A 27,745-nucleotide genomic window follows, 5' to 3' on the forward strand; every position below is an offset into this window, starting at 1 on the left:
TCTGGGATGGAGCGTTTCAGTTAGGTCTGTTTTCCTTAGAGGAGACCTGATTAAGTACAGTATATAAAATTATGAGAGGCATAGTCTTCTCCGTGGCAAAGTAGTCTATAACCAGACGGCATAGTTTTAAGATGGTAGGTTTAGAGGGGATTTGACGTTTTCTTTCCACCCAGATGGCTGGTGAAATCTGGAACTTTCTACCCGAGCGATGCAGGGTATTCAACACCCAACCTTCGCAACCCCACCCCGTTCCAGGAAACTCCAATTCCCAGACCGCTCTATGCCAAAGCACGAAGGCGTATTTCAGCTGCGTGTTCGGCCACAAAGTCACGCCCCCCCGTACTCTTAAACTCCAATTCCCAGACCGCTCTACGCCAAAGCACGCAGACGCATTTCAGCAGCGTGCGCGGACACGCACAGTCACGCCCCCCACGTACGTAATAGCGCGAATTTCAAACGCACCAATGGGAGTAGAGGGTCAACGGCAGTTCTGTGACTCAAGATGGAGGATCTGGGGTGAGAAAGGAGCGGGGAGGTGGGAGTTGTGAGGTGTGGGGGACGCGGGCGGGGTCCGGAACAAGAACAGGAATAGGGAAAGAGGAGGGAGGTGGGACAGAGGGGCGGTAAGGCTGGGGCTATAGGATAAGAAAGGTTTGGCAGGGGAGCTGGGTAGGAAAGTGGTATACGGCCGGGGATGAGGGGACGTGTGAGAGATGGTGTTTACGGCCGGGGCTATGGGAAGGGGGACAGGGAGAGATGGGTGGGAGTGGTTAGGGGGAGGGAAGGTGTAGGAGATAGACAGGGAGATACATCTGGGGGAGGTGAGGCTGGGCGGATCGTAAACAGAACATACTCTGCAGATGCTGGGGTTAAAGCAACACGCTGGAGGAACTCAGCAGGTCGGGCAGCATCCGTGGAAACGAACAGTCAACGTTTCGGGCCGAGACCCTTCGTCAGGACTGGACGGATGACAGGGTAGAGAGTTCTCACCCCCGTATCATTGTAGTTTCTGAAGTACAGTCAGGAAAGGGTTTCAGGGTTGAGGTGTAGAGGAGGTGGGGAAAAGAGCGGGAGGAAGTGGCAGTAGATACAGGGAAGGGAGGTTCGGGCGATGGTAAAGAGAGATAACAGATTGGGTCGGGTAGCGCTAAGGAAGGGGCAAGTAGAATGAAGGAGAAGGGGGAGGTGTGGTGGGGGAAGATTAGTGTAGGGGAAAGAGTGGGCTGGAAGACAGTAGGTAAGGGAGGAGACAGAAAGGGTGATGGAATGGGCAAGATGGTTGGACCTTGGTGGCAGTTCTGTGGGTGAGTAGTGGAAGAGGTGGGAAGTACAACAGCATTGCTTGCCTCTGGGACCAAAGAGTGACCCTGCCCAGGGTCACCTTATACGTACCCCTCTCTCTGCCACGCTCTTTTCCACCTGAAACACTTCCCAACAATATAGCTGTCACTGAGCTTGGCACTTGCCCATGCTGGTGACCGTCCTAGTTCATTTGTTGGAGAATTTAGTCTCCAGGTGGCCTCATTAACAAAAAAAAAACGATTCATTTCTCTGTGACAGGGACACCACTTGTAATATTGTGATCAGCACTGAACCATCACCTCACCGTAAGCCCATCATCTTTGATCCGGATTTCTTTGTGGAAAAACTTCGTCATGAGAAGCCGGAAATCTTTCTGGAGCTAGTTGTGAGCAATCTGACACGCCTAATTGACCTGCCAGGCACAGAATTTTCACAGCTCATCGGTGATGAGGAGCCCAAGTTGCCAACTAACACCAGTTTCTTCCGCTCATTTAACTTCCTGAAGCGCAAAGGTCAGTGGCAGCATCTTCATTAAATGTCTGACAGATTATTTGTTGCCCCACAGCCCAGGGATCAATTCATTGGTAGTCTGCTCTCTGACATTGATATTTGTTCATATCGCTACCATACCACCTTGTGTCAGGTCACGGTGGGGACCACAAAGATCAGAGTGGGAGGGGAAATGAGGTGTCAGGCAACAGGGATCTCAGGGCTGCCGCACACACTGAATGAAGGTACTCTGCAAAGCATTCAACTCATCTTCACAGGGCCCACCTCTGTCTCTTTCTCCTGATCTCCTTCTCAGGGGACAGGTTAGTGACAAACATCCATTCCAAAGCCGCGGGCTTGCGGAGCTAACTCAGGTACACCTCCTCCCATCCTGCCTTTAAATAAAAGCCTCCGTTCGGTTTTCCAACTCTCCCTGTTGTATCTGCCATGTAGGTACCTCTGACTTTTACTCTAGCATCATTGCCAGAGCCCTCAAACACGTGTTGCCAGGTTCCTACACCTCTGCTCTCAGGCTGTCTCAGAACACGGACAGAGTTTCTCTGGTCCCTCATTATCCATTGCTGTTTCTGATTCCACCAGCAGCATGAGACTGTAAGACACGAGAGCAAAATGAGTTTATTTAGCCTGTTGAGTCTGCTCTATGGCTGAATTATTATCCCTCTCAACCCCATTCTCCTGTCTTCACACTGTAACTTTTGACACTCTGACTAATCAAGAAGCTGTCAACCAATACTTTAAATATACTCAGTGACTGAGGCTCCGTAGCCTTCTGTGGCAGTGAATTCTGCACATTCACTACCAAGAAGTTCCCTCTCATCTCTGTGCCAAATGGATGTCCCTCTATTCTGAGGCTGTGCCTTCTGGTCCTAGACCCCTCCCAAGATAGGAAACATCCTCTCCACACCCAGTCTCTCTTGACTTTTCAGTAGTTGACGGGTTTCAATAAGATCCGTCTCATTCTTTTAAACTCCAGTGAGTATAGACCAGAGCCATCAAACACTTTTTTTTAACAAAACTATAAAGTTTATTTGCATAACAATCACAAGGTACAGACATTCAGTATTTGCAAGACAGTGAAAACATTCAGATTCAGATATCATCACTACTGTCTGTTAAATATTCGATTCCCTGGTGGTCCACCGCCCCCAGAAATCCCCCAATGTACCCATTACAACCGCATATCCCTCTCCAAGGACAGCAGGGCACAAGCGTATGCTTGGAAAAGTTGGCCTGGGCAGAGACCTCCACTTTCCACCACCGAGACACACAAATGGCCACCTTGGCTGGGCCCAGGAGCAAGCCCACCAGGAACTCCTCATACCCGCCCCCTTCTGAACTGTATATGAGGAGCGCAGGACCAAAAAGCAGCCAGAACCTGAGCAGCAGCACTTTCTCCTCGTATGTTAACCCTTTCATTCCTAGATTAATTCTCATGATCCTTCTCTGAACCCCTTTCAGTACCAGCACATCTTTTCTTAGATAAAGGACCCAAAACGGTTCACATTTCTCCAATTACATCCCTACTTTTATATTCTAGTCCCTCTGAAATTAATGCTAATGTTGCATTTGCCTTCCTCACCATAGACTGAACCTGCAAATTAATCCTTAGGGAATCCTACACGAGGACTCCCAAATCCTCTTGTACCTCTGATGCATATGACTTCCCCCTCCCCTCTGCATTATCTGTCTAGAAATGCTGCCTAACCTGAGTGTTTGCCATGTTTGTTTTCAAACCTTCCGGTTTAAGGTGGCTCTGGTGACTACTTGTCAGCAGCAAACAAAACAGAGGACAACTAACTACTTTATTAGTAACACTGTTACTGGTAAACGATCACTGCAATCAATAGCCTGTATTTTTCCTTTCGGAGTTGAGCTTTCGAACCGCCTTACGACTTGGCATTTTTGTGGTGTGATCTGAAGTCTCGAAGGTGTGGGACGGTTGCTGCATGGTATGTAAGTGCTGAATTGAGGTGGTGGGGTGTAGGCCAGAGAGCGGGTAATGAGCCACTGTTTGGCCGTTGGTGGAATGGACTTGGAGGTAATTTGAGGTGAGGCACAGTTAAGGCAGCAGAGCCCAGGCCTGAGAGCAAGGAACGACTCGAGATTTGAATGATTTAAACGCTGAGCCGGATTGAAAAGTTCAGGGTGTCGGTGCAGCTCTCTGCTCCACAAGGTTTACCCGTCTCTCTGCTGAACTGAGGCTGTGGCCTTCTGAATCGGCTGCAGTGATGCCCGCCTTCGTGTCTGTGGACTCACTTTCATTAACCTTGGTTCTGAATGTTATTTGCTTTTATTGTTTACACAATTCTGTATCTGTCTCCAATTTTTTCTTGCATGTGATTGACGGTCTTTTTTTAAATGGGTTCTATCGGGTTTCTTTGTTTTGTGGTTGACTGTAAGGAGACAAATCTCAAGGTTGTATAAAGTATGTGTACTTTGTACTTTGAACTTTAATCCAGAACATTTGTATTGTAATCTGTAACCAAATGTGTGCAAGACCCAGACAATGTCCAGGCCTGGGTTTAGAGTTGGCAGGGAGCATTCACTGCACTGCAGTGCCGGGCATTGATAATATTTAACAAGAGAAAATCCAGCTCTCACCCCTTGACATTCAGTGACCTCACCATCACTGAATCCTGCACCACCAGTATCCTGGGGTTACCGCTGGCCATCATTTGGCTCACTGCTCCGGTCTGCAGGCTGGCTGTGCCCATGGTCAGCAGCACTTGTACATTTCAGTTAGTTCTGGCCCAGATGTCATGCCCTCTAGTCCCAAACCTGTGTTACTGCTTCATTAAGAGGAGTTCTGTGATGTGAAGCACATACTTGACGTGACCCACATTTGATCTCTACATGGGGATTCAGTAAACCATTCAGTGTTCTCACTTTCAGAGAAGGGAGTTGTATTTGGAGCTCCACTGACGGAAGAGGGAATCGCTCAGGTTTATCAGCTCATTGAATATCTTTACAAAAGTAAGTGCAAGAACAACGGCTCACGTTAGTAAAATGTTTGCTGCATCCTCCCCCATCTTTTCTTCCCCACCTTGGGGTATCTCTCTGACAGTCACCTTTCCATCTTCGGTTTCTGCCTCAGTACCAGCTTTCTGCTGTGCTTGCAATCGTCCTCTTGCTCTTGTAGCTCCTTTTTGCCATGTTCCTGTTGTGATATTTGGGTCCCTATGTGTTCTTACTTTTGCCTCGCCCTCAAGCAGTTCACAGGCTGGACTTAACCAATGCAATATCACAGTGTCATCTCTCTTCTGCTTCTCACCTTTTTTTGTAACAGTCTGAAGATGGTTCTTTGTTATGATTGAAAGAGGTTTACTACTGCTCCCTCTTACTTCATTCACTTCATTGCGCTGCTATCAGATAACAAATGTAAAAATGAAACATGATTCTGAATGTTTTTTGCTGTGTTTCACACCTGGCCTTTTCTGCCACTTACTCCCCTCTTTCTCCACAGATCTCCATGTAGAGGGCCTGTTTCGTGTTCCTGGAAATATTGTGCGACAGCAGACCCTGAAGGAAGCCTTAAACACTGGAGCAGACATAGACCTGGATTCTGGAGAATTTCATCCAAATGATGTAGCCACTCTGCTGAAAATGTTCCTTGGGGAGCTTCCAGAGCCACTTCTCAGTCATAGGCACTTCAATGCCCATCTCAAAATAGCAGGTACACTGAGTGAGTGGAACTTACTGGGAGCAGGGGATTGTGGACTGTAGATATTAAGGGAATTTTAAAAAAAAATTGATTTACTGTTAAATTCTCTTAATCTAGTTTGAAATGTCAGTGATACTAAGCAGTGGACAAGTATAACTGGAAGCTAGTACTCCTTTCCTCATAGCTTGCTATAACCCATGTCCCAGTGAACTAAGTAGCCAGGATTATAGATAAACAGTGGAGTGTGAGATGTTCTGAGGGAAATATGTTTAAGCGCAAGCTGGTCGTGCATGGTAACGTGCCTCTGCTTTCCAGTGTAAGGGTAGATCTCCCGCTGGGATCTGAGCAGGGAAATTGGTTTATAAAAGAAAAAGGATTTTATTTGAATTGATGTAGCTCCACTTACAGGGCACTGCGGGCTGTATGTTGGAGACGACCCAAGTTGCAGGGAGTAGTTGGGTTTCCTTGTCCCCAACCCTTCTCCATCTTAAACCCTCCTGTTTCAACTTCCACTCTTCCCTCTCCACACCTCGCTCCATCTGTCCCTTTATTTCATCTGCTTCCACCTATCATCCATCTGTATCTGTCTCCAAACTCTACCACTCCCTCCTCTACCTGTGTCCATCTGCATACACCTCTCCTTGGTCTACCAAACATCGACTGGTCGTTATCTCACCACTCTTTCTGCACCCCTCCCAATCACTACCTTTTATACTGGCTGGCTTCCTCTACACCCTTATCCCTAATGCAGTGGCTCACCCTCAAATGCCAACAGTTACTCTCCCAACAGATGCTACTCGGCCCACTGAATTCCTCCCACAGGTTCATTGTTGAATGAATTTCTGTTTTCGGATGTCGGCTTGTTATTACCATTTCTTCCCTCATCACTAGGTCTAATGGTGTTTGACGCCGCAGGGAAAAAGCCCATCCCTGACAAGGAGCGCCGGATTGAGGCTCTCCAGCTGCTCTTGCTGTTGCTACCCTCGGCCAGTCGGAACTTGTTGAAGTTACTGTTAGACCTGCTGTACCACACTGCCAAACAACAGCACAGGAACAAGATGTCTGCCTCCAACCTGGCACTAATGTTCACCCCACACATCCTCTGGCCCAGAAATGTAAGTGATGTTTGTGTCCTCAGTATTTCATAACATTCTTTGTTAACAACCATTCCTATAGATTACATGCTTAGATACTTATTTGACATCCCTTTCCTGTATGCTGTGTGCTTTAACTTTATTTCCCATGACAAGCCTAAGACCATAAGTTAAAGGAGCAGAGTTTGGCCATTCAGTCCATTGAGTCTGTGCCACCATTCCATCATGGCTGATTTATTTTCCCCTCTCAACCCCATTCTCCGGCCTTCTCCCCCTTCTGAAAACCTGTGCCAACCAACTTTCAAGAGTGTTCAAGGATATCTTTGACCCCTCACTGCTGCCGTTAGAAGTTCCCACCGGCCTCAAAAGGGGACAAGGACAGCAGGGTGAGCTACCTCAATGGCTATTGCCCAGTGGCACTCACATCTACTGTGATAAGTGCTTTGAGACGTTGATCGTGGCTAGAACTAAATTCTACCTAAGCAAGGACCTGGACTAGCTGCACTTTGCCAATCACAATAGGTCTACAGCAGATGCAATCTCACTGACTCTCCACTTGGCCTTAGATCACCTGGATAATAACAATACATATGCCAGGCTGCAGTTTATTGACTGCAGCTCAATGTCCAACACAATCCTACCCTCAGTTCTAATCAAAAAGCCCTGGAAACTGAGCCTGTGTAACTCCCTCGACTCACTGGGAGACCACAGTTTGTGCAGATCGAAAATAACATCTCCTTGTTGACAATCAACACTAGCTAGAAGGCTTTACATGCCACCTTTTTAATTGGGGTTTTTTCCCCTTCCCTTTCAGTCCTGAAGAAGAGTCTCAGCCTGAAAAGTCGACTGTTTATTTATTACCATAGATGCTCCCGGACTTGCTGTGTTCCTCCAGCACTTTGTGTGTGTTGCTATTGATTTTATGGTTTGTTGTCTCTGATCCTTCAGTTTTATTTCTCCTTCTGATTCTCTTCACCTTTTCCTGATCTGAATAGTTGGTTGCTGCTGATCTCCAGGAGAATATCACCAAGCTGAATAATAGTGTGGCATTTCTGATTAAACATTCCCAGAAGCTTTTCCGGGTAAGGAAATACAGCATGTTACAGAATGAAGGAAGCTGGTTCTGTAAGTGAATCACAAACTTGAATTACCTGATTCTTCAGCTGTCTGTCGGTTTGCAACACAGCATGTACCTAAAATACCCTGTTGCTTCACCTCAGGGGTGGCTGTAATGGTGAGGTGACTGAGGCTGTGAAGATGGGGTAATCGGTGCTCCCATTGTTTAGGCATTGCTGCAATAGGAACTAAGGCAGGTGCTGACAAAGCATGTAGTGTTGCTGTCGTATCACTGCCTGATATGTTTAGTGATGTTTCTATGCAGGTGAATCTGGTGAGAAAATCTTGGGGATTAATATTTTGAGGCTGCAGAGCTGGTCAGAGGGTCTCAATGAGTGGGGTAGGTTTCCTGATTAGGAAGTGCTAAAACCTAATTGCATTCCAGGTTAGGGGTTTTGGTTTAAATGCTACTTATTAAGTATGATGAATTTAAACATTTGTAAGCATTCTATTTGTCTCCAGGCACCAGCATACATCCGGGAACTTGCCAGACTACAGTTCACAGGTTCAAAAATTGCAGTTTCAAAGGTAAAATATGCCATACACTTATTTCTCGGTATTTTATCTGCATGGGTTTGTTTTGCACATTGGCTGTTTATCAATCTTTTTATGTATTTTTTTCATAAATTCTATTGTATTTCTTTATTTTCCTGTAATTTCCTGCAAAAAATGAATCTCAAGATACTATATGCTGCGGTATACGTACTTTGACTTTGAAAATTAACTAATTTCTTTATTGTGTTGAAGGAACTGAGGTCACATAAAGATCAAAAACTAGAGAAAATCTGCAGAAGCTGGAAATCAAGGCAGCACACAACATGCTGGAGGAACTCTGCAGGCCAGGCAGTGTCTATGATGAAGGGTCTCGGCCCAAAACATTGGCTGTTTACTCTTTTCGATAGATCCTCCCTGGCCTGCTGAGTTCCCCCAGCATTTTGTGTGTGTCACATAAGGATCGTGGGTAAGGTAGAAACTGGGCACATCACATCTGTAGTGACCTCTGCTATTGAACTGAGGTCAAAGTAGACTCTGCTTGCTTGCTCCTTAATTGTATTTAGGATCTTCCAATGGGATTTGTGGTCTCTCAAAGTTGTCCACCATGGATACTGGAACTGAACCACATGCTGCAGACGTGGTCTCTCGGTCTCTCTCTCTTCTGATGTTCTCAGCAGGACAGGCAACATCCATGCAGTTAAGTTTTGGCTTTGAATGAAAGTTGTCATGTTGAGAAGGTAAATCAGTATCTCCACAGATGCTCTGTAATCAGTTGGGATTATGGTTTTGTTTTCTGAGATGTGAACACAGGAGGCTGCTGATGCTGAAAATTGGAAGCAATACTCTAGCATTTGAGACTTTTTTCTCTTTCTGACGGTCTCTGACATGAACCATTAACTCTGTCCCCTGCCTGACTTGCTGAGTGTTCCCAGTGTTATTTGACTTTTCATTTCAGATTTAGTGCATCTGCAGCTTTTTTGATCTTTCAGATTCCCTTCTCTGATTTATCTGAGGTGGATTTTTGCCCCAATCTAGTATTTTCATTGTTGCTGTAACTGACACCAGATTTTTCATTGAAATTCCATGTTTGTTTAAATTCCCCGCCTGCTCTAGCGGGATTTGAACCTGTCCTTGGATCAGTGGTCTCGGTGCCCTAGCTGCTGTTTCAGTGAATGTCAGGAGGATTTGTTCAGATACCCTCCTGTGGGAGATTATATTACACAATACTAGTATTATGCAAATATTGCATGCATGGGATTGAACTGATTGACTCCAGCAGCTGCTGCCTTGTGAGGCAGGGCACCTGGCAGTAGATAATTTCCCCTGTATATTCTCAGGTTTACCAGAGCTGCTTCTGGTAAAATGCTGCCCAATAAAGGAACTTTTCACCCTAAGTAGATGCTAATGTTGTAACTGTAAAGACACTGGAGGAGTGGTGTCTTCAGCACTACTGCCAGATTGTTATCTGCTTCTAAGACCGTTAGTGTATCGACAATTCTGTCCAAATGTCCTTTTATGGTCTTTGGCTCTTGTGTGCAGGGCTGCACCACTTTCTGCCAATTAGCTGCTTAATTGTCCATTATGATTAACAGATGGCTGTGCTAGGGCTAGAGCTGTGGTATGTCTCTTGGTTGTGGGATTGTTCAGCCCTGTCGCTCTGGGTCACGGAGTTTGGCACACACAAAGGTTTATCTTGTGCTCGTGTTTGGGTGAGTTCTGGTGTTCTCCAGTATTCGTTCCTGGCTTGCTTGTAACAGTACATTTGGATGTGTCAGCTGTGCGTTTACAGGTTATAGTGACATATACTTCTCATCTCATTGTTACCATCAGAAGGAGATACAGGAGCCAAGACCCACACTCAGCATTTAATGAACACTTTCTTCTGAACCAACCCATGAATACTACCTCACTATTTTTTGCTCTACTTAATTAATTTATATATATTTACTGTAATTTATAGTTTTTCTATGTATTGCACTTTGTTACTGCAAAACAACAAATTTCATGGCATGTGCCAATGATATTAATCCTGAACTGAACCCTAATGGTCCACAATACCCCATGGTGTTCACCATTCACTTCGCTATTCCCATTGCAGTGTCACACAGAACATCTCAGCAAGTCAGGCCTGCTGAGCCCCTCCAGCATTTTGTCTGTGTTGCTCAAGATTTCCAGCATCTGCAGAATCTCTTCTTCATGATTTACAGCACAGATGAAGATCTTTGTTTATTTCTATAAGAACCTGTCGATACCGTGAAGAGCCGGTGTACCGTCAGTGGGTAGTTCTCTCACCATTGCTGAAGTCCCTCAGTCCAGAGCCCATTCTGTGCCCTTGGATCTTCTGTAGGTAGCTCAACAAGGAGGAAGGATATTTTTCAGCTGAGGGCAGCTGGAGTTAGAAATTGGGAAGGGGATTTGATCTGATATTGTAAGGTATCCTCTTTGTGTAGCATAGTAACAAGCCCTTCAACTCATTTTGTCCATGTCAACCTCCAGGCAACCATCTACAGTAATTTTGTTAGCCAGCACTCTATCTATAGCCTTCTATGCCCCTGTATAGATACTTAAATATTGTCAGAGTAACTGCATCCACCATTTCTCAGACAGTTCATTCCAGATTCCAATCCCTGCTCTGGTGGCAGAATCCTTTCTCAGATCTCCTCTTCAGATTTAAGTCTTTGCCTTTCAGCTTTAGACAATTTGCTATAGGGATAGGACTATCTGTCCTATCCATTCCCTTCGTAATTTCGAGTCCCTTTATAATTCTGTGTACCTTTATCAGGTCCCATTTCAGCCTCCTGCCTACCCGTTCTGCACATTCCCCGCCCCCACCCAACCCATAATCGTAATCAAAATCCATGCCAGGCACCAGCTGGTGAATCTCCCTGGTGCACTTGCGTCCTTCCTGTGTGAAGGCATTGTTCCTCTGCCTGGGGGAACATGGGTGTACTGATTCTCAGGAGGGATCGGTGAGAGGCTGAATGGTATGATTGACCAGCGGTTGCGTTTGTGTTCAGGATGACCTGGATCTGAAGCCAATCCCAGACTGCCCAGACTCGCTGTCAGTGAGTGGAATGAAGCGGAGCCGCCTGCATTCAGTGGTGAGGCGTGAAGAGACACAGCAGCGGACCGAGGACGCCCTGAGGGAATTGTTTAAGCATGTCAGCAACATGCCTGATTCTGCCAAAAAGAAGAAACTCGTGAGACAGGTAGGGCAGGAAGAGAGTTTTGGCACTGGAGCAGCTGACAAACTGCTGCAGGGTCAGGGAATTGGGGATGGGGAATAGAACGACTGACGTTTCAGGGCACGACTGTATATCAGACTGAGAGGGGCGATAGCGGTATAAAGGGGAGGGATGAGATGGTCCAGTAGTAGTAGTTGCACTGAGGAGAGCAGCAGACTGCCCAGGGGGGAGCGTTAGGTTGTGCCCGTCTAGTCTGTGTTGGCCTCAATTGTTAGTGGAGAAGAGCAAAGACAGATAGTTCAGTGCAGGAACGGGGAATTCAAATGACATTCAAGCTGGGTCTCGGCATCCTGCTACAGACGTAGTGACTGTACTTGACCTCACTGATGTAGAGGAGGCTACATCGGGAGCACCAAATGCAGCTGGTGAGCTCAGGGAAGGCTTCTGTAAATCCTTGCCTCAATGTTCCACTCCTTGGGTAGTGGTAGTGAGGGAGGACGTGGAGGCTCCATTACTGCTCTTTCTGCCACACTGTGGCCTGTTGTGATAGGTTTGACCGTACACAAATTTCCGTTAGGGAGCAAGGGAATTGAAACTGCCTCACTTCTGTGTTGGGACTAGCTTTGAGTGAAGTATCTGAGCAAACGTTGGTGTGTACTTAAAATACCAGAGATCTCTGTTATATTTTCTGTGACACAGTGCCAGCAGTCAGCGTGTGGAGACTGGGCACGTCATAGTTATCCTATTGCTACTTTGCAATGTTACATCCACTGAAATCACTCATACGTGTGTTCCAAACCACAAGGTATTATCCACCTCAGCACATGGCGCTACTGAGTGACACCACTCCCAGCTGCTGCTCTGGGGAATCCTGCTGTTGTTTTGTCTGTGTGAATAATAACTCTAGACTTTGGAGTGTTAGAGGGCAAATAAGTCATACTTCAGTGTATGCTTTCCATGGGCCAGGTTACCTGATCCCAGGACACTGACAGATGTGTAGTAGAGGACACTGTATATTGACTGGCTGCATCCCAGCCTGATATCGAAACGCCAGTGTCCTTGAGTGGAAAATCCTACCAAGTAGTGGATATGGCCCAGTCATCAGGAGTGAAGCACACTCCACCTCTGAGCACGGCTAAACACAGTGTTGTCATCTGTAATCAGGCCCCCGCTAGCCAAGTCATGCTCTCTTCTTGCTGCTACCATCAGGAAGAAGGTATAGAAGCCTCAGGACTCACACCAGGTTCAGGAATGGTTATTACCCTTCAACCATTAGACTCTTGACCACTGGAGCTAACTTCACTCAGCTTCACTTGCCCCATCACTGAGCTCTTCCCACAACCTATGGACTCACTGTCAACGACACTCGATCTCATATTCTTGCTATTTGTTTACTTACTGCATGCTTGTTTATTGATCTATCTGTCATCTACCTATCGTTATTTGTATATTTGGGTTTTTGCACACTGGTTGTCCTCCCTGTTGGGTGCGGTCTTGCTTTGAATCTGTTACTGAATCCAATTACCATGAGTACACCTGCAGGGAAACACGTCTCAGCGTTACATTGGTGACATATACATATTTCGATAATAAATTTTCTTGGAACTTTGAAGTAGATTGAGAATGATGTAGAAATTGGTGTTTTGGATGGCAAGGAAGTTGTCCGAGATCAGTTGGAAATTTAGGTGGAGTGTTGGCAAATAAAATTTAATCCTGATAAGAGAGCTGTTGTGTTTTGGGAAGTTGATTAGGACCGTGACATGTACAGTAAATGGTAGGGTGCTAAGGAATGTTGGGGATTATTAATTCAAGTCCCCAGTTCAAAGTGGTGACATAGGTGGATATGGTAGTGAAGAAAGCAAATGGCCTCTGAACCATTTACAAACCCCATTTCCAGAAGAGTTGGGATATTTTCCAAAATGCAATAAAAACAAGAATCTGTGATATGTTAATTCACGTGAACCTTTATTTAACTGACAAAGGTACAAAGAAAAGATTTTCAATAGTTTTACTGACCAACTTAATTGTATTTTGTAAATATACACAAATTTAGAATTTGATGGCTGCAACACACTCAACAAAAGTTGGGACAGAGGCATGTTTACCATTGTGTTACATCACCTTTCCTTTTAATAACACTTTTTAATTGTTTTGGAACTGAGGATACTAATTGTAGTAGATTTGCAATTGAAAATTTTGTCCATTCTTGCTTGATATAAGACTTCAGCCGCTCAACAGTCCGTGGTCTCTATTGTCTGATTCTCCTCTTCATGATGTGCCATACATTTACAATAGGAGATAGATCTGGACTGGCAGCAGGCCAGTCAAGCACACGCACTCTGTGTCTACAAAGCCACGCTGTTGTAGCCCGTGCAGAATGTGGTCTGGCATTGTCTTGCTGAAATAAGCATGGACATCCCGGGAAGAGACGTCGCCTTGATGGCAACATATGTCTCTCTAAAATCCTAATATACGCCACAGAGTCAATGGTACCTTCACATACATGCAACGCACCCTTGCCGTGGGCACTGATGCACCCCCAAACCATCACAGATGCTGGCTTTTGCACCTTTTGCTGATAACAATCTGGATGGTTGTCTTCATCTTTGGCACGGAGAACTCGACGCCTGTTTTTTCCAAAAACTAGCTGAAATGTGGACTCAACTGACTACAGCACACGGTTCCACAGTCTTTCAGTCCATCTGAGATGAGCTCGGGCCCAGAGAACTCACCGGCGTTTCTGCATAGAGTTGATGTATGACTTCCTCCTTGCATAATACAGTTTCAAGTTGCATTTCTGGATGCAGCGACGGACTGTGTTGAGTGACAACGGTTTTCTGAAGTACTCCCGAGCCCAGGTGGCTATAATTGTCACAGTAGCATGACGGTTTCTTAGGTACTGCCGCCTGAGGGCTCGAAGATCACACGCATTCAACAGTGGTTTCTGACCTTGCCCTTTACGCCCTGAGATGTCTCTGAATTCTCTGAATCTTTTCACAATATTATGTACTGTAGATGTTGAAAGACCTAAATTCTCTGCAATCTTGCGTTGAGAAATGTTCCTTTAGAATTGACTAACAATTCTGTCACGAATTTTGGCACAAAGGGGTGAGCCACGACCCATCGTTGCTTGCAAAGACTGAGCCTTTGATGGACGCTACTTTTAAACCTCACCTGCTACCAATTAGCCTGCTTAATGTGGAGTCTTCCAAACCGGTGTTACTTGAATATTCTGTGCATTTTTCAATCTTATTTTAACTCTGTCCCAACTTTTGTTGAGTGTGTTGCAGCCATCAAGTTCTAAATTTGTGTATGTTTACAAAATACAATTAAGTTGGTCAGTAAAACTATTGAAAATCTTTTCTTTGTACTTTTGTCAGTTAAATAAAGGTTCACGTGAATTAACATATCACAGATTTTTGTCTTTATTGCATTTTGGAAAATATCCCAACTTTTCTGGAAATGGGGTTTGTAGATAGATACTTAAACCAGACCAAGACTAGAAGGATACAGTCCTAATGTAGCAAGAGAGACTAATGTAGAGAGGGCAAAAGTTTAGCATGAATATGGTGGGCTGTTTCTGTGTTGTACAAGACTGTGACTGTAGAGCGTATGGGGCATCATGTATCGAGTGGGTCTCAGAGCCTCACTCTCAAGTTGTGCTGCTCACTGTGATGCCTCTGTTCACACTCAACTGATTGCTACCTCCTTGCAGTTTAATAAAAGCTCTGTGGTCGGAACTCCAGAAGGATTTGCTTCGCCTAGAACCAAGAAACATGTGCGCTCCCGGTCGTTTGGAGGCCTCATTAAGGTAAGAGGAGCACAAGGCTGCAATCAAACTGTGGATTAAAGTATTAAAACACAGCCATCCTTTACATGATACATAAGCTTAAATATGGAAGGAGCAAGAGACACTGCGACTGTGTTGTGAGCTGCATGAACGGGTGGGCTTCAGCTCGATTCCCTGTCCACAGGAAGATTGGATAGTTATGTCCACGCCACCAAGCAGTGGTATGTAAGTGGGGTTCGACCTGTATCTCAGCCATTCTATTAGTCCAAACGCGAATAACTGATGGCATGAATAAATCATGTGATGGGCTGAAGGATGGCAGAGCATGGGACTGGCTCATTTCCGGGGCAGGCAGAGAATTGTAAATCGGGGGTTCTTGTTGCCAGCATGCATGAGGACCCTTGGGTGCTCAGCAAATGGAGGGGCTTTGGGGCCACACAGAAACAGGGAATCGAGGGTGAGGATCAGCTGAGATGTTATTGAAACTGGTGTGGTTGTGGAATGAGCTGTCAGCAGAAGTGGTGGTTGCAGGTTTGATTTCAACATTTATGATAAGTTTGGGTAAGTACGTGGACGTGGAAGAGTTATGGAGGGCTATTGTCCAGGTGCGGATTAATGGGATTAAGTAAAATAATAGCTTAGCATGGCCTAATGGGTGAAGGGCCTGTTCTGTGTGTAGTGTTAATTGTTATGAATTGTAGAGCAGGTTTGGGGGGCGGGGTGGGCATTCCCCTCAGAGAAGAGGTGAATTCTAGTGATAGTAACCAGGGCTGGTTGGTGGTAAATATCACTTGCACCTCCAGTCTCTGCAATAACCACCTTCAACAACGGGGAATTTAGCCACCTCATTCAGTGATACTTTAATTCTGTAGTTGAAGTGGACCTGACATACACACACTGTTGTTGCTGTAGATCAGAGTGGCATTGTGTAGCAAGTGACACACCATGTGATTTCCCGAAACACTTTCCACTATCTATGAGGGACGTGACAGGGCTCTTCACTTTCTCTAACAACCTTAGAGAACTACAGAATGTCCAGGAAAAACAAACTTGCCTGCCTGCCCTGCATGTTCATTCCCTCTACCACTAGTACACAGTGGGTACAGACAGTGTGTACTGTATTGCCACTTCTCATCTGGGTTACTCCAGCACCCCTTCCAAAGACACAGCCTCTTCCACCTGGGCCAAGAGCTTTAGGCGCAACACCACCACTTATCTTCCCTTAGTCACAGGCTTTCAGGCTTGGAAATGGAGCTTTGTTCCTGTTTCTGGGTCTAAATGCTGGCCGCTCACCCCAGTGACACTGGGAGCACCTGTGATTAAAGTAGAAGATTCAAACCCATTTTCTCAGGCAATTAGAGCAAATGTTGGCCTTGTCTGCGATGCCAGGGTTTGTGAACTAATTTCTGGGAAGCACGAGGAGCAGATGATAAACTGGCTTGGGTCCTCAGGTTCATTGAGTGGACACAGGTGGATTTTAGCACACCTTCTCTGTGTGAAGAACAGGATCTCTCTGGTGTTGTGTGTACCTGTTGAAAGCTGTAGACTGAGGCAGTGTTCTAATCCTGCTGACACTTCTTGCTTCTGCAGCGTAAGGTTTTAGGTGGTCACTCTGCATCAGAAAGAAAGGGCAGGATTCTGCTATCTGATGTGGCAACTCAGAGCTGTGAGCAGCCAAGGGAACAAGGGAAGGAGAATCTGGATCAGGTGAGTCTCCTGCACACGCTGCAGATTGGTGATTGGAAATAGTTTTGTTCGTTGGGGTTGGAACTGGGAAGGGAAGGGTTGAGCAAAATAACAGCACTGCAGATACTGGAAATGCATGTGGATCAGCCAGTAGCTTTGGGGAGAGATTGAGCGCGATACCTTTCATTGGGCAGGGCCTTGATTGCTGAAAACGGGGGGCCTGTGGAACTACTTCAGTGTGGGCTGAGGATGGAAATCTGGGTGGCAGGCTGCAAATACAGGAGGGGACTGTTCTTGGTTATGGTGCACACAGACAGCAGGGTCAGATGGTCTTCAGAGGTGCCCTCACTTTGTGCTTGGAAGTTTGAGCAGGACACATTGCTGATGGTGCACACTGTAAGCAACAATTGCCGATTTTGCATGGGGTAGTGGAGGTGTTGAGAGGGAGCTGAAGGGTTAGGGCTGTGGGGTAACTTGGGAACTGCAGATGTATTTTGGTTGTTGCAGATGAGTAAGGGTGGAGTTTTGGGAAAGCAGGCTCTGGGACATTGGATGTACAGTCTGAGAGATTGGCAGAACCTCCATTCTGGGAAGATAGAAAAGGTTTTGAATCCATAGTTATGCCTCTGTCTCTCACTGTTTCCGGTTTCAGAAGCCTGTGGAACTGTCATCTCTGCACTTCAGCCACCTCCGGTCAAAGTCAACAGATGAGATTCTCAGTGAGAGGAAGGTGACGTGATTCTGAGTTCTTTTACTTTGATCAGAATTTCCGTTAAAATCAAGGGTGAATTTGGCAGTGAGCCTCCCTTCTAAATCTTCTGGGTGGAGAAGTTGCAGCATACCTCATCTTCAATCAGTTAGTCAGTGCAAGGTGTGCCCCAGGTGACAGGTAACAGGTACATCATTCCCTTGTCAAGTGAATGCACAGAACAGGTTGATGCTTGCCTGGTAAGCAGATTGGTCTGAACTCTGTTATGAAAGATGATCTATTGGAAAGGTGCAGGGTTTAATAAGGCAGATGTTTCGTATAATTGGTGAGTCTAGAACAGGAGAGTGTTGAGTAGGGAACTAGATGTTCAGTGCTGAGACGAGAAGCACATGCATATAAGGGAACAGTAATATTGTCTCAGACTGCACTAAAGGCTGATCCCAGGTCCCAAACACTCAACAACCCAAGTCCCAGCCAACAGTGAATGTGACCACTCCAGTGATGATCTCTCAAAGCTTTATAGCTTCTGCAAATGTATTATGGAGTGGAGACTAGAAAATACTTTATATATCTCATCAGTGCGTCTGAGGTGACTAGATATGACATCTATACCAGTGCTGTTCCATAAGACATAGGAGCAGAATCAAGTTAACCAGGCGATTGAGTTTGCTTCACCGTTTCATCATGGCTGATCCATTTCCCTCAACCCCATTTTCCTTCCTTCTCCCCATAACCTTCCACACCCCAACTAATCAAGAACTTATCAACCTCCACCTTAAGTACACCCAATGACCTGCCCTCCACAGCCGAATTCCACGTACTCACCACTTGGCACTCAATGTCAGTTACGATGAAAGAGCTGATCATGGATATCTGGGAGAGTAAGATGAACCAATCCTCATAGAGGGATCAGAAGAGAGAGTGAACCTGGGAGTCAACAACTCTGAGGATCTAACCTGTCCCAGCATATTGATGCAGCTATAAAGAAGGCAAGACAGCGGCTATATTTCATTCGGAGCTTGAAGGGATTTGGTTTGATACCCAAACACTCAAACTTCTATAGATGTACTGTGGTGAGCATTTTGACAAGCTACATCACTGTCTGGTGGGGGGGGGGGGGGCAGGGGAAGGGAAGAAGGAGACTACTGAACAGCAGCAAAAGAAGCTACAGAAAATTGTCAAATTAGTCAGTTCCATCATGGGTACTTTCAAACTTCTGGCAGAATGCTAGTGTCTTCCACAGTGGAGATTGATGCAAAATACTTATTCCGTCCGTCTGCCACTTCCTTGTCCCCCGTTATTACTTTTCCAGGATCATTTTTCAGTGGTCCGACATCTACTCTTGCCTCTGTTACTCTTTATATATCTGAAAAAACTTTTGATCTCCTCTTTGATATTATTGGCTAGCTTACTTTCATATTTCCCCCCTTATGGCTTTTTTAGTTGCCTTCTGTTGGTTTTAAAAAACTTCCCAATCCCTCTGACTTCCCACTTATTTTTGCTATATTATATTGCCTTCCCTTTTGCTTTTACGTTGGCCTTGACTTCCCTTGTCGGCTACGTTTGCATTATCTTGCCTTTAGAATTCTATTACTTCTTTGGGATGGATTTATTCTGCACCTTCTGAATTGCTGCCAGAAACTAGTCATTGCTGCTCTACTGTCATCATTGCTGGTGTCCACTTCCAATTAACTTTGGCCAGCTCCTCTCTCATGCCTCTAATTTCCTTTGCTCTGCTGTAATACTGATGCATCTGACTTTAGCTTCTTCCGCTCAAATTGCAGGGAGTTAATGCTATTGTAAGAGTGGACGTGGATGTAGAGAGGTTTGAGGAGATGTGGACATGGTAGATGCTATATAATATGGAAAGTTGTGAGGTAATCCACTTTGAAATGGTCAAAGGAACCGTCTCTGAAATCATTCTCAAATTCAATAATGAATATGTAATGGAGGCAAATAATCTCAGCTGTACCTTAAGTACTGTCACCTTGGAAAAGTACCATTATTCCTACGGTTTTCTCTCAAGTAAGTTTCAATGTATACCTGTACATTACTCCCAATACCATCTGCTTTACGTATATACCACCCTTCAATTGGGACTTCCTGGTGGCTTTCTGGAAATCTAAGGTTCTCCCTTATCCACACTCTCAACTCCAGTCAGTTTGTGAAGCAGTGTCTGTTTACACTCTCTTTAAATAGTGGGGTTACAGATGACAATGTCAATTATCAACAGACTTGTGGAAAGCGTTAACCAATGAATCCTCTGATTCTGTGTACGTATCCATTTGTATTTTGGGTTGCAAATTATCTGGCCCAAGGACTTATCACTTTTCTTTTTTTTAATATTTTTATTGAGTTTTCAAAGTAAATACATGAAAAAATAATATCTACCCTCCCCTTAACCCTCCCCCCCCCCGATATATACTCATACCTAAAGAGAAAAGAAAAAAAAGAACTGCCTGAATATTGGAAGGTTTGCACATGCTCCATGGGATTAAAAATAAATTTAATATATATTTGTTACTTTCCCCAAGGAACCAAGATCTTTATCATTGGAGCTATAAATAAGGGCTCCAAATATTAAAAAATGTTTCATATTTATCTCTTAAAATCTAAAACGTTACTTAGCTTCTCAACTCTCATAGTTCCCTGGGGAATCTCTTTGAACTTTACCATGTTGCTATGTGTTTCCCTCCCAATCATCCAGGCAAAAAGAAAAAAAAAGATGGATGAGATACAAAAAAAAGAAAAAACAAAAACCCCCCCAGTAATGTTGTGAATGAAAAGATACACACTACCCCCCTCCATTGTGTGGGTCGTGGCTATTGCCACACTTGCACACATGAATAACGTGGCGATTGGTCAGTATTTCTTCCAGCTCCCCCGTAACAAAAAATTGTGTATATATATATATATATATATATTTTAAAAATTGTCATTATTCCCAGCTAATGTTCCTCAAATTTTAACCTTTCTTCCCCTCCCTCATATAACTAATAATATATTAATATATTCATCCGCCTAAAAATCCAACAGGCCTAATCCTTGATCCAGTCTTCATCTTCAATCCATCTCGCTCCCCTAGGTTTGTTCTTGTATCTGGTGAATATTCAAAGAATCTCGCACGAACTCCTCTGCTTTCCGGTAATCGCCAAAAAAATCTTCAAGGTTGCAGGATAACGCAATATAAATTGATAACCGTGATCCCATAGGGCTTTTTTCACTGGATTAAATTTCTTCCTTCTCTTCAAAAGTTCATAACTTATATCAGGGTAGGAAAAAATTTTCTTCCCTTCTATCATCAGTGGCCCTTTTCTCTTGGCAGCTTGGGCAGCCGCCTGTAGAATCCTTTCTTTGTCTTGAAATCTTAAGAATTTTATTAAAATTGATCATGGATATTGGTCATCTTGTGGTTTTGGTCTTAGAGCTCTATGTATCCACTCAATTTCAATTGATCGGTCTTCCTCTTTCATTTGCAAGGTTTTCGGGATCCATTTTTGAAAAATTTCTATTGGATTATCTCCCTCTATACCTTCTTTAAGACCAACAATTTTAAGATTATTACGTCTACTAAAATTTTCCAACACGTCCACTTTCTCCAAGAGTTGATTTCTTTCCGTGTTCCAGACAATCACATCATTTTCTGTTTTTTCCAGTCTATCGTTAATATGCTCCATTGTTCTTTCCATCTTCTGAAGTTTCTTATCCATTTTATCCTGTCATTTCATAGCTTTATCATAGCACATCTTCACGTCTCTAAGCTCTGTTCTTAATTTTCTTAGTTCAGCCGTTAATTGCAATAAAGCCTCTCATGTCTCTGTCGTCTCCTTTACTTCCAGTCTCTTCCAGTTCTTCCTCCTCTTCTTCATCTGTGTTCTCTGCGGTATCCAATTCTGACTCTAAGTCACTTTCAGTTGCAGTGGCCGTCGGTTCCTGTAGTTTAAGTTGTGTCAATTTGCGCATGCGCAATTCCGGCATCTTCTTCCGAGAGACCGCTACCGCCGCCATTGCTCCCTGTTCTACGCCAGAGATAAAATGCGTCTCCTCCGAAGGAGATCCAACCTGAATCTGACGCTCCATCGCTGCAGTAGGCCCTTTTTTCTTTCCATCTCGCGGCGACTTCACAACAACAGACTTCTCCTGTTGCGGTTTATGAGGCATACCATAGAGTAGTCTTACGAAGTTTATAAGTAGTTTTCGGCAAGTATTTACTAACTTTACTTTGTTTAAACGGTACTTTGCTGATTTTTTACGGGAGAGCTGGAATTATACATCTCAATCCCACATCATCACGTGACGCCCCCCCCCCCACTTATCACTTTTCAAAGTTGTGCAGTAGTACAGCATTTAGTGCTCCACCTTTGAGGGTCCCAGTTTGAAACTTGTATGTAGAGTGGTGAATGGCCACTTCTTGGGCCCTCTGGTGTGATGTGTCCAACACTTACTTCACCAACACTAATTTCCTCTGGTTACTCACCTTCATTGATTCTTGGTTCCCAAACATTTCTGGGAAATAAGTTTATTCCTCTCTGAAAGAAGAATCACAATGTTTGTTCTGCCTTGTCATTCCCCTGATTCCATTTGACTGTTTAAAGAAAAAAAAAACTACAGTAATCTTTTTTTACTTCTGTGTAAAAGCTGTGACAGCCCACTTTTATGTTCTGTATGATTTTTCTCCTTTTGGCTTCATTTCTACATTCTCCTTTGTCAAGATCTATTCACATTCTTTGGGGTTGCTGCCTTCCTGGCATCCATTAGATTCTTTTTGGACTGAGTGCATCCTTAAATATTTGTTTTCCAAGATTGGACTATTTTTATTTATATAATTTTATACCAGGCCAGACTGTACAGCTGCCATAGTTGTGGCATTAATTGTCAGTCTACTGTGATGCTTTTTCATGAAGTTGTTTATCTGTTGTACCCAACTTATTCCTGCCCCTTTATAGTTTCCTTTCTTTGCTAGGACACTCGTATCAGTTTGGACTAATCACTTTACATCTGAGAAGAATTCTGTCATGGTCTGTCTTCCTTAATGGTCCTTACACAGCTTTACATGCTGAGAGGTTGTCTCTGCTTCACGCAGTTGGGTTCATTCAAAACAGATTGATAAAATCTGGGTTTTAAGAGAATTAGGGAATATTCTGGTAAAATATCTTGGGTGGATGATCAGGATAGGTAGATGGGCCATCTTTCTGGATTAGAGATTCAAGACCCTGGACTGAAATCTGACCCCAGCAGCCAAAGAATTCCAAATGAGTACACAAATTCTTGAGTTAAAGCTTGCTATTTGTAACTGTGCTCAAAATATAATAGATGAAAAACCCATCTGGTTCACCTGCTCTGCTTCCTTGGCCCGATCTGGCTGATTGCCCATAGGTGGCAGTGCAAGTTTCTAACAACCCACCAGGGAATGCTCTTCAAAACCTGTGTTCTTTTGCTTTAATTTCCATGTCCTTCTTTATCAGCTCTAATCTATTCCCATTCCTTGGGTTTTGCTGCTTTTCTGGTAATCAAATGGCTACGGGAAGTATCAGGACACCTGGGATTTGAAAGGACAAGGAAAGCATGTTATTTCAACTTTGGAGAAATTAATCCACTGGTTCGGGGTATACAGTTGCAAGAAATTGTTTGTGAACCCTTTGCAATTACCTGGTTTTCTGGATTAATTAAAATATGGTCTGATCTTCATCTATGTCACAATAATAGACAAACACAACCTATCTAAATTAATAACACAAGCAACTGTATGTCATCAATACTGAGTACACCATATAAACAATCACAGTCCAGGTTCAAAATGGTATGTGAACCCCTTGGGTGATACCTTTTACAAACACTGGTGTTCCAATCAATGAGATTGGAGGTGTGAGTGGTCGAGGGGCCTTGCCCTACAAAAGGACACACAAAGTCAGGTTACTGACAGAGCCTGCTCTTCTCAAGAAAGATCTGTTTATGTGCACCATCCCTTGATCAAAATAACTTTCAGAAGAGCTTAGAAGCCAGCTCCTCTGGTTAATAATCGCGCCTTTCCTGTCAAGTGAGTACCCCTACGCTGGCATGTGCATCAGGCACTAACTTGCATTGGTGATGGTTGACAGACATTTCTCTTTATCTTCTAAAAAGCAGAAAGTGCCCAGAGGGATTCGAATGGTCATAACGCAGGAGTCGGCCATGTAGCCCCAGTAAAATGGTGAAGATTCGTCTGAGAGTCAAGACAGCCACTGATGTGAACTGAAATATTGGTGTTTACAAAGACGTTATAGAAATAATTCCCTGTGGAAAAAAAGACTAATTTTATACAGTCTGGGATGAAACTGGCTGATGACTATCAAGGGACAATGGATCGTTGGTTAAACAACTCATCTCCAGGGATGAGCTTGGATACGTGGATTTGAAGGGCTTGGGTGTGAGAAGTGAGTGTGAGCGGTAAGTTGCAGAAAGGTGGTGAGTGACTGAAAATGAGCCTGCTGCTTTGACAGTTTTTTTCAGAACATTTAGATCATTGGCTGTTACTGCATAAAATGCTACCTGTGCAGAATATTACACCACCTTTCACCAGGTCTTAATACAGAAGAACATGGAACCAAAACAAAAGCTCATCAGGGTGAGGGTGGGAGCTCGAGGCAGTGGGGTGGAGGTCAGGAGCGTGCTGGTGTTGTGAACAGAATTGTGGATTGCTTCCATGTCATTGAGGGTCTGGATTCTAGACGGTATCTTAGGCTGAGCTAGAGTCAGTATTTGTAAAGCTGCCCCAGCAGACCATTGACTGATGTCATTAATTCACTGGGAGGTCTTTATTTTGTGTTATGGCAAATATATTTGCCCATCTCGTCTGCCTGGATTTGCAGGGCCAGGCAATACAGAGGTGTGTCGGTAACAGTTTAAGTGAGACACCTCTGCTGCCTGCCTGCAGAGAAATACAACTGAGAAACATTGGTCTTTCAAGTCAGTGGGAGAGTTTAGTGTCTTGGTGCAGGGAAGATGCAGTGAGCTTATGGAAAAGAGGTCATGTTGGAAGGTTGATGTTAAAGGTCAAGAGATAATAGTGGAAAGTATAATCTGGTAGAAATCCATTGATAAAATACTTAATTTTTACTGAATCAATATGTTCTTTGAGGGTGCTGGACTTGCATTTATCTTATTAACTAGGTCCAAGACCAGTCTCTGTGTATTCTATACTAACGTCATGTTAAATTGGTCTATGGTGGTTGCTGGCTGCCCATGGGTGTATAGGAGAATGAAACTTCATTTTGTGAACAGGGAGACCAGGTTCCTGGTCTAATTACTTCTCTACATCACATTGGTCTTAGCCAGAGCTTGGTTTTAATCTCTCGACTGAGATATAATGGGCTCAGTTAAATTGCACTGTACAATGCACGGCTGTTAGACCCCATAAATTGATTTTATGTGATGGTAGTCTAATGTTGGTGCTTTTCCCTAATGAACTGGCACCAGTTCAGTGCCTATATGTTTGTGTGAATTGGCTCTGAAATAATGTGAATCTTTTATACTGTGAGTGGCCATGGCCTCCAAACGTTTAACATCCATGTGCTTGTATTTATGCTATGTATAATAGAATTTTTTTGTTTATATTTTTGTATTACACAGACAATAATTCACTTTTGGTAAGATGAAAGATACCAACACTCAGTTTGTAAGTCTCTGGCATTCTTTACCTAGAGGCTGGGCTCTTTCAGTCTGACGTGAGGGCCCTAGCAAGCAGTAGTATTGAGAAATATTGGCATAGTTGTGGATGGATCAGCCTTGATTTTAATGACCCTTGAGTTGGTGCTGCAGTTTAGCCTGCCGAATTAGTGAGTATCCACAGTATTTCTCAGTCTCACAGGAATGTGTCAAACTAATAGCCCAACTAACTAACCCCTATTGCCTTTCACAATGTCCGTATCCTTCCATTCTCTACACATTCAAGTGCACAAGAGCCTTTCTGAAGAACTCTATCATCTCTGCCTCCACAACCACTTCAGGCAGCACATTCCCGGTACTCACCACTCTGTAGCAAATAAGAACTTGTCCACATCTCTTTTGTCCCGTTATCTTAAATGCAAGACCTCTAGTATTTGACTTTTCAACCCTAAGAACAGATGCCGTTTGTATTGAATATTTTATTTATTTTACAAATGGAATCAGATACATTTTTACAGTGGAAGAGGATATCTGAACAGCTCTCTGAGGAAACTCAGAGTCTGAAACATGTTCAGTTTGGTCTGTGCCTGAGCTAGAACCTGTAATCCCAGGCTTCTGTGCAATTTTGAAATCAGAACCAGAGCCTTAACAAATCTTCTTCTGAAGTGGTTCTCTCACATGCCACTGAATTACACCGTTGCTGTTTTCGTCAGTCCTGTGAGGAGATTTGAACAAGGGGCTGAGAATGTGCTGTCCGTGTTGGGTGGCAAAGTCAGCAAGACTCCAGTGGCTCACTGCCCAGAATCACAGACAGTCAGCTGTAACTTTGCAAAGTTGTATTCCAACACCTTTTAATTTAACCAGAAGGAAAAGGTAAGATGTTAAATGAACAGGTGTATACAAGCCCACTGCTTCAACGGCAGAATCTTCAGAATATCAACTTTTTTTTTGGATTTCAAGGCAACCTAACACTGGCAACTTTATTTGGAAGGCCATGCCCAGATGGCAGACAAGAGGCACTGGGATGGAAAACATCTAACCTATGAATTTTCACACTGAATCTAGAAGTGGGGGCAGCATTTGTTGTACCTACAACAGATTAGAATATCACAGAAATTTGCAAATTTTTGGACTACTTGTTAGTTTATCAATCAATCTCTCTAAACGAGAGTTAGAACACAGTAACCCCTTTAAGTCCGTGTCAGCATTGTGGACTGGCGGAGCAAAGTCCTCTCGTCCTACTGCTGGTTTGTACTGTGTGCAGTAGGTCCTGTCTGTAACCTCAGCTCATCAACCCCACACTGTCTCTCAAACTGTACATAGATACAGTTTGGTGTGGAATGGGCAGTCGCTCTGCTCCTTTGCCGACACCTTAAACAATCAAGATAAGGCACAGAGTGAAGCTCTCTCCACACCTTCCCATCGTGCACTCCTGAGTCAGACACAGAAGCTCCTTCTACACCATTCCATCAGGCACTTCCAAGGTCAGACATAGAGTGAAACTCTTTTCTATACTTGATTGTTTGAACAGACTGATTCTTCTGAGAAAGCTACAGCTGGGCTTTTTTGTGGTGCTCACACTATTCCCAAGCGGAGGCTCAATTCAACCAAGGAATGTGGGAAGCACCGTACTAACATCTAATGCGCCTGAACAGCAAGCCCATGTTGTCCCTGGTGGATTCTGCATAGAGTCGTACAGCATGATGTATAAAAGTGAAGGGTCAGACTGTCAGCCCACCCACTGCCCCAGTCTCAACTAGTTTGTGCTTTGATTTAGAGATACTTAACTCATAATATGCCACACACCAGTGCATCTAAGCCCTCTTCCCCTCCACCTACAAAAACAGGTCCATAAGTTACTGAAGTGAAAAGACTTGCATTCAAAGTTGTCACAAGCATTTTCTCTCCACCATGAATTGCATTAAATCAGAGATCAAGGGATTACAGTCTGAATCACACAATCACTACCTTCTCATCACAGCAATGACATACTATTCAGCACAGTCTCCCCCATCCATCACACTCTCAATGCAAACTTCTGACCCATTATTAAAACATTTGTATAATGTTAAATCACTCGGAAAAATCGAAAAAGTCAATGAGGTGTTAATTTTCCAGAATTAAAACTAACACTTGTTCCTTTGAATCCTTGATTGCCCTTGTGAACCGGATCACCATCTTCAATGTGCATGCCTCAAACCATTTTTCAGTTCCATGGGGTGGGGTCAGGATTGAGTTTCATTGCTGCTACTCTTCCTCCTCCTCCTCCTCTTCTTCATCGTCATCTTCATCGTGGCAATGTGTAATCTCTTGTGGAGTTTGTGGGAAAAGATTAGGCGGTTTGATCTCACTGATTGATCTGGTCAGTTGGTGCCTTTTGAACTCAGTACCTTTAAAATCCGCAGAGCCCATTGAACGGTTACGTGTTGCCATTGGAGACTCGATGTAGTTAATATCTGCATGGCTGTGCTCCACGGTGGACTCATGGGGCATCTAAAGGACAAAGCAAGGGGAACATCATGAAGATTGGGAGCACAAAGCAGCTGTGTGTGT

At 44.2% G+C, this 27,745-nt stretch overlaps 2 protein-coding genes across 6 annotated transcripts in view; one reads left to right on the forward strand and one right to left on the reverse strand.

Moving 5' to 3' along the window:
• Positions 1 to 475: 475 nt before the first annotated feature.
• arhgap19 (Rho GTPase activating protein 19) lies at positions 476 to 25,189 on the forward strand. 2 transcript variants are annotated; one of them, XM_072239085.1, is made up of 12 exons: positions 476 to 516; positions 1,561 to 1,814; positions 4,705 to 4,785; positions 5,276 to 5,485; positions 6,365 to 6,588; positions 7,563 to 7,649; positions 8,146 to 8,211; positions 11,196 to 11,387; positions 15,079 to 15,174; positions 16,744 to 16,860; positions 17,492 to 17,569; positions 23,675 to 25,189. In XM_072239085.1, exons 1-12 carry the CDS (start codon positions 503 to 505, stop codon positions 23,723 to 23,725), a joined length of 1,470 nt encoding a protein of 489 aa, XP_072095186.1. In that variant the 5' UTR covers positions 476 to 502; the 3' UTR covers positions 23,726 to 25,189. The 2 variants fall into 2 exon arrangements, with proteins under 2 accessions (XP_072095186.1, XP_072095187.1); XM_072239086.1 differs by lacking the exon at positions 476 to 516 and adding an exon at positions 933 to 975.
• Positions 25,190 to 25,658: 469 nt separating this feature from the next.
• Positions 25,659 to 27,745, reverse strand: part of nt5c2a (5'-nucleotidase, cytosolic IIa) — a 67,818-nt gene continuing 65,731 nt past the window's right edge. For all 4 annotated transcript variants that reach the window (XM_072239082.1, XM_072239084.1, XM_072239081.1 and 1 more), the window contains one exon: positions 25,659 to 27,685. In XM_072239082.1, coding sequence (XP_072095183.1) covers positions 27,440 to 27,685 — 246 coding nt within the window. In that variant the 3' untranslated portion in view covers positions 25,659 to 27,439. The remainder of the gene's footprint in view (positions 27,686 to 27,745) is intronic.

Source organism: Mobula birostris, chromosome 21, assembly GCF_030028105.1.
Source record: "Mobula birostris isolate sMobBir1 chromosome 21, sMobBir1.hap1, whole genome shotgun sequence".
NCBI classification, from domain to species: Eukaryota; Metazoa; Chordata; class Chondrichthyes; order Myliobatiformes; family Myliobatidae; genus Mobula; species Mobula birostris.

Coding starts and splice junctions, on each gene's coding strand:
- arhgap19 (XM_072239085.1), top strand. Junction 1,815..4,704: donor TAACTTCCTGAAGCGCAAAG/GTCAGTGGCAGC, acceptor TCTCACTTTCAG/AGAAGGGAGTTGTATTTGGA. Junction 16,861..17,491: donor GGAAGGAGAATCTGGATCAG/GTGAGTCTCCTG, acceptor TTCCGGTTTCAG/AAGCCTGTGGAACTGTCATC.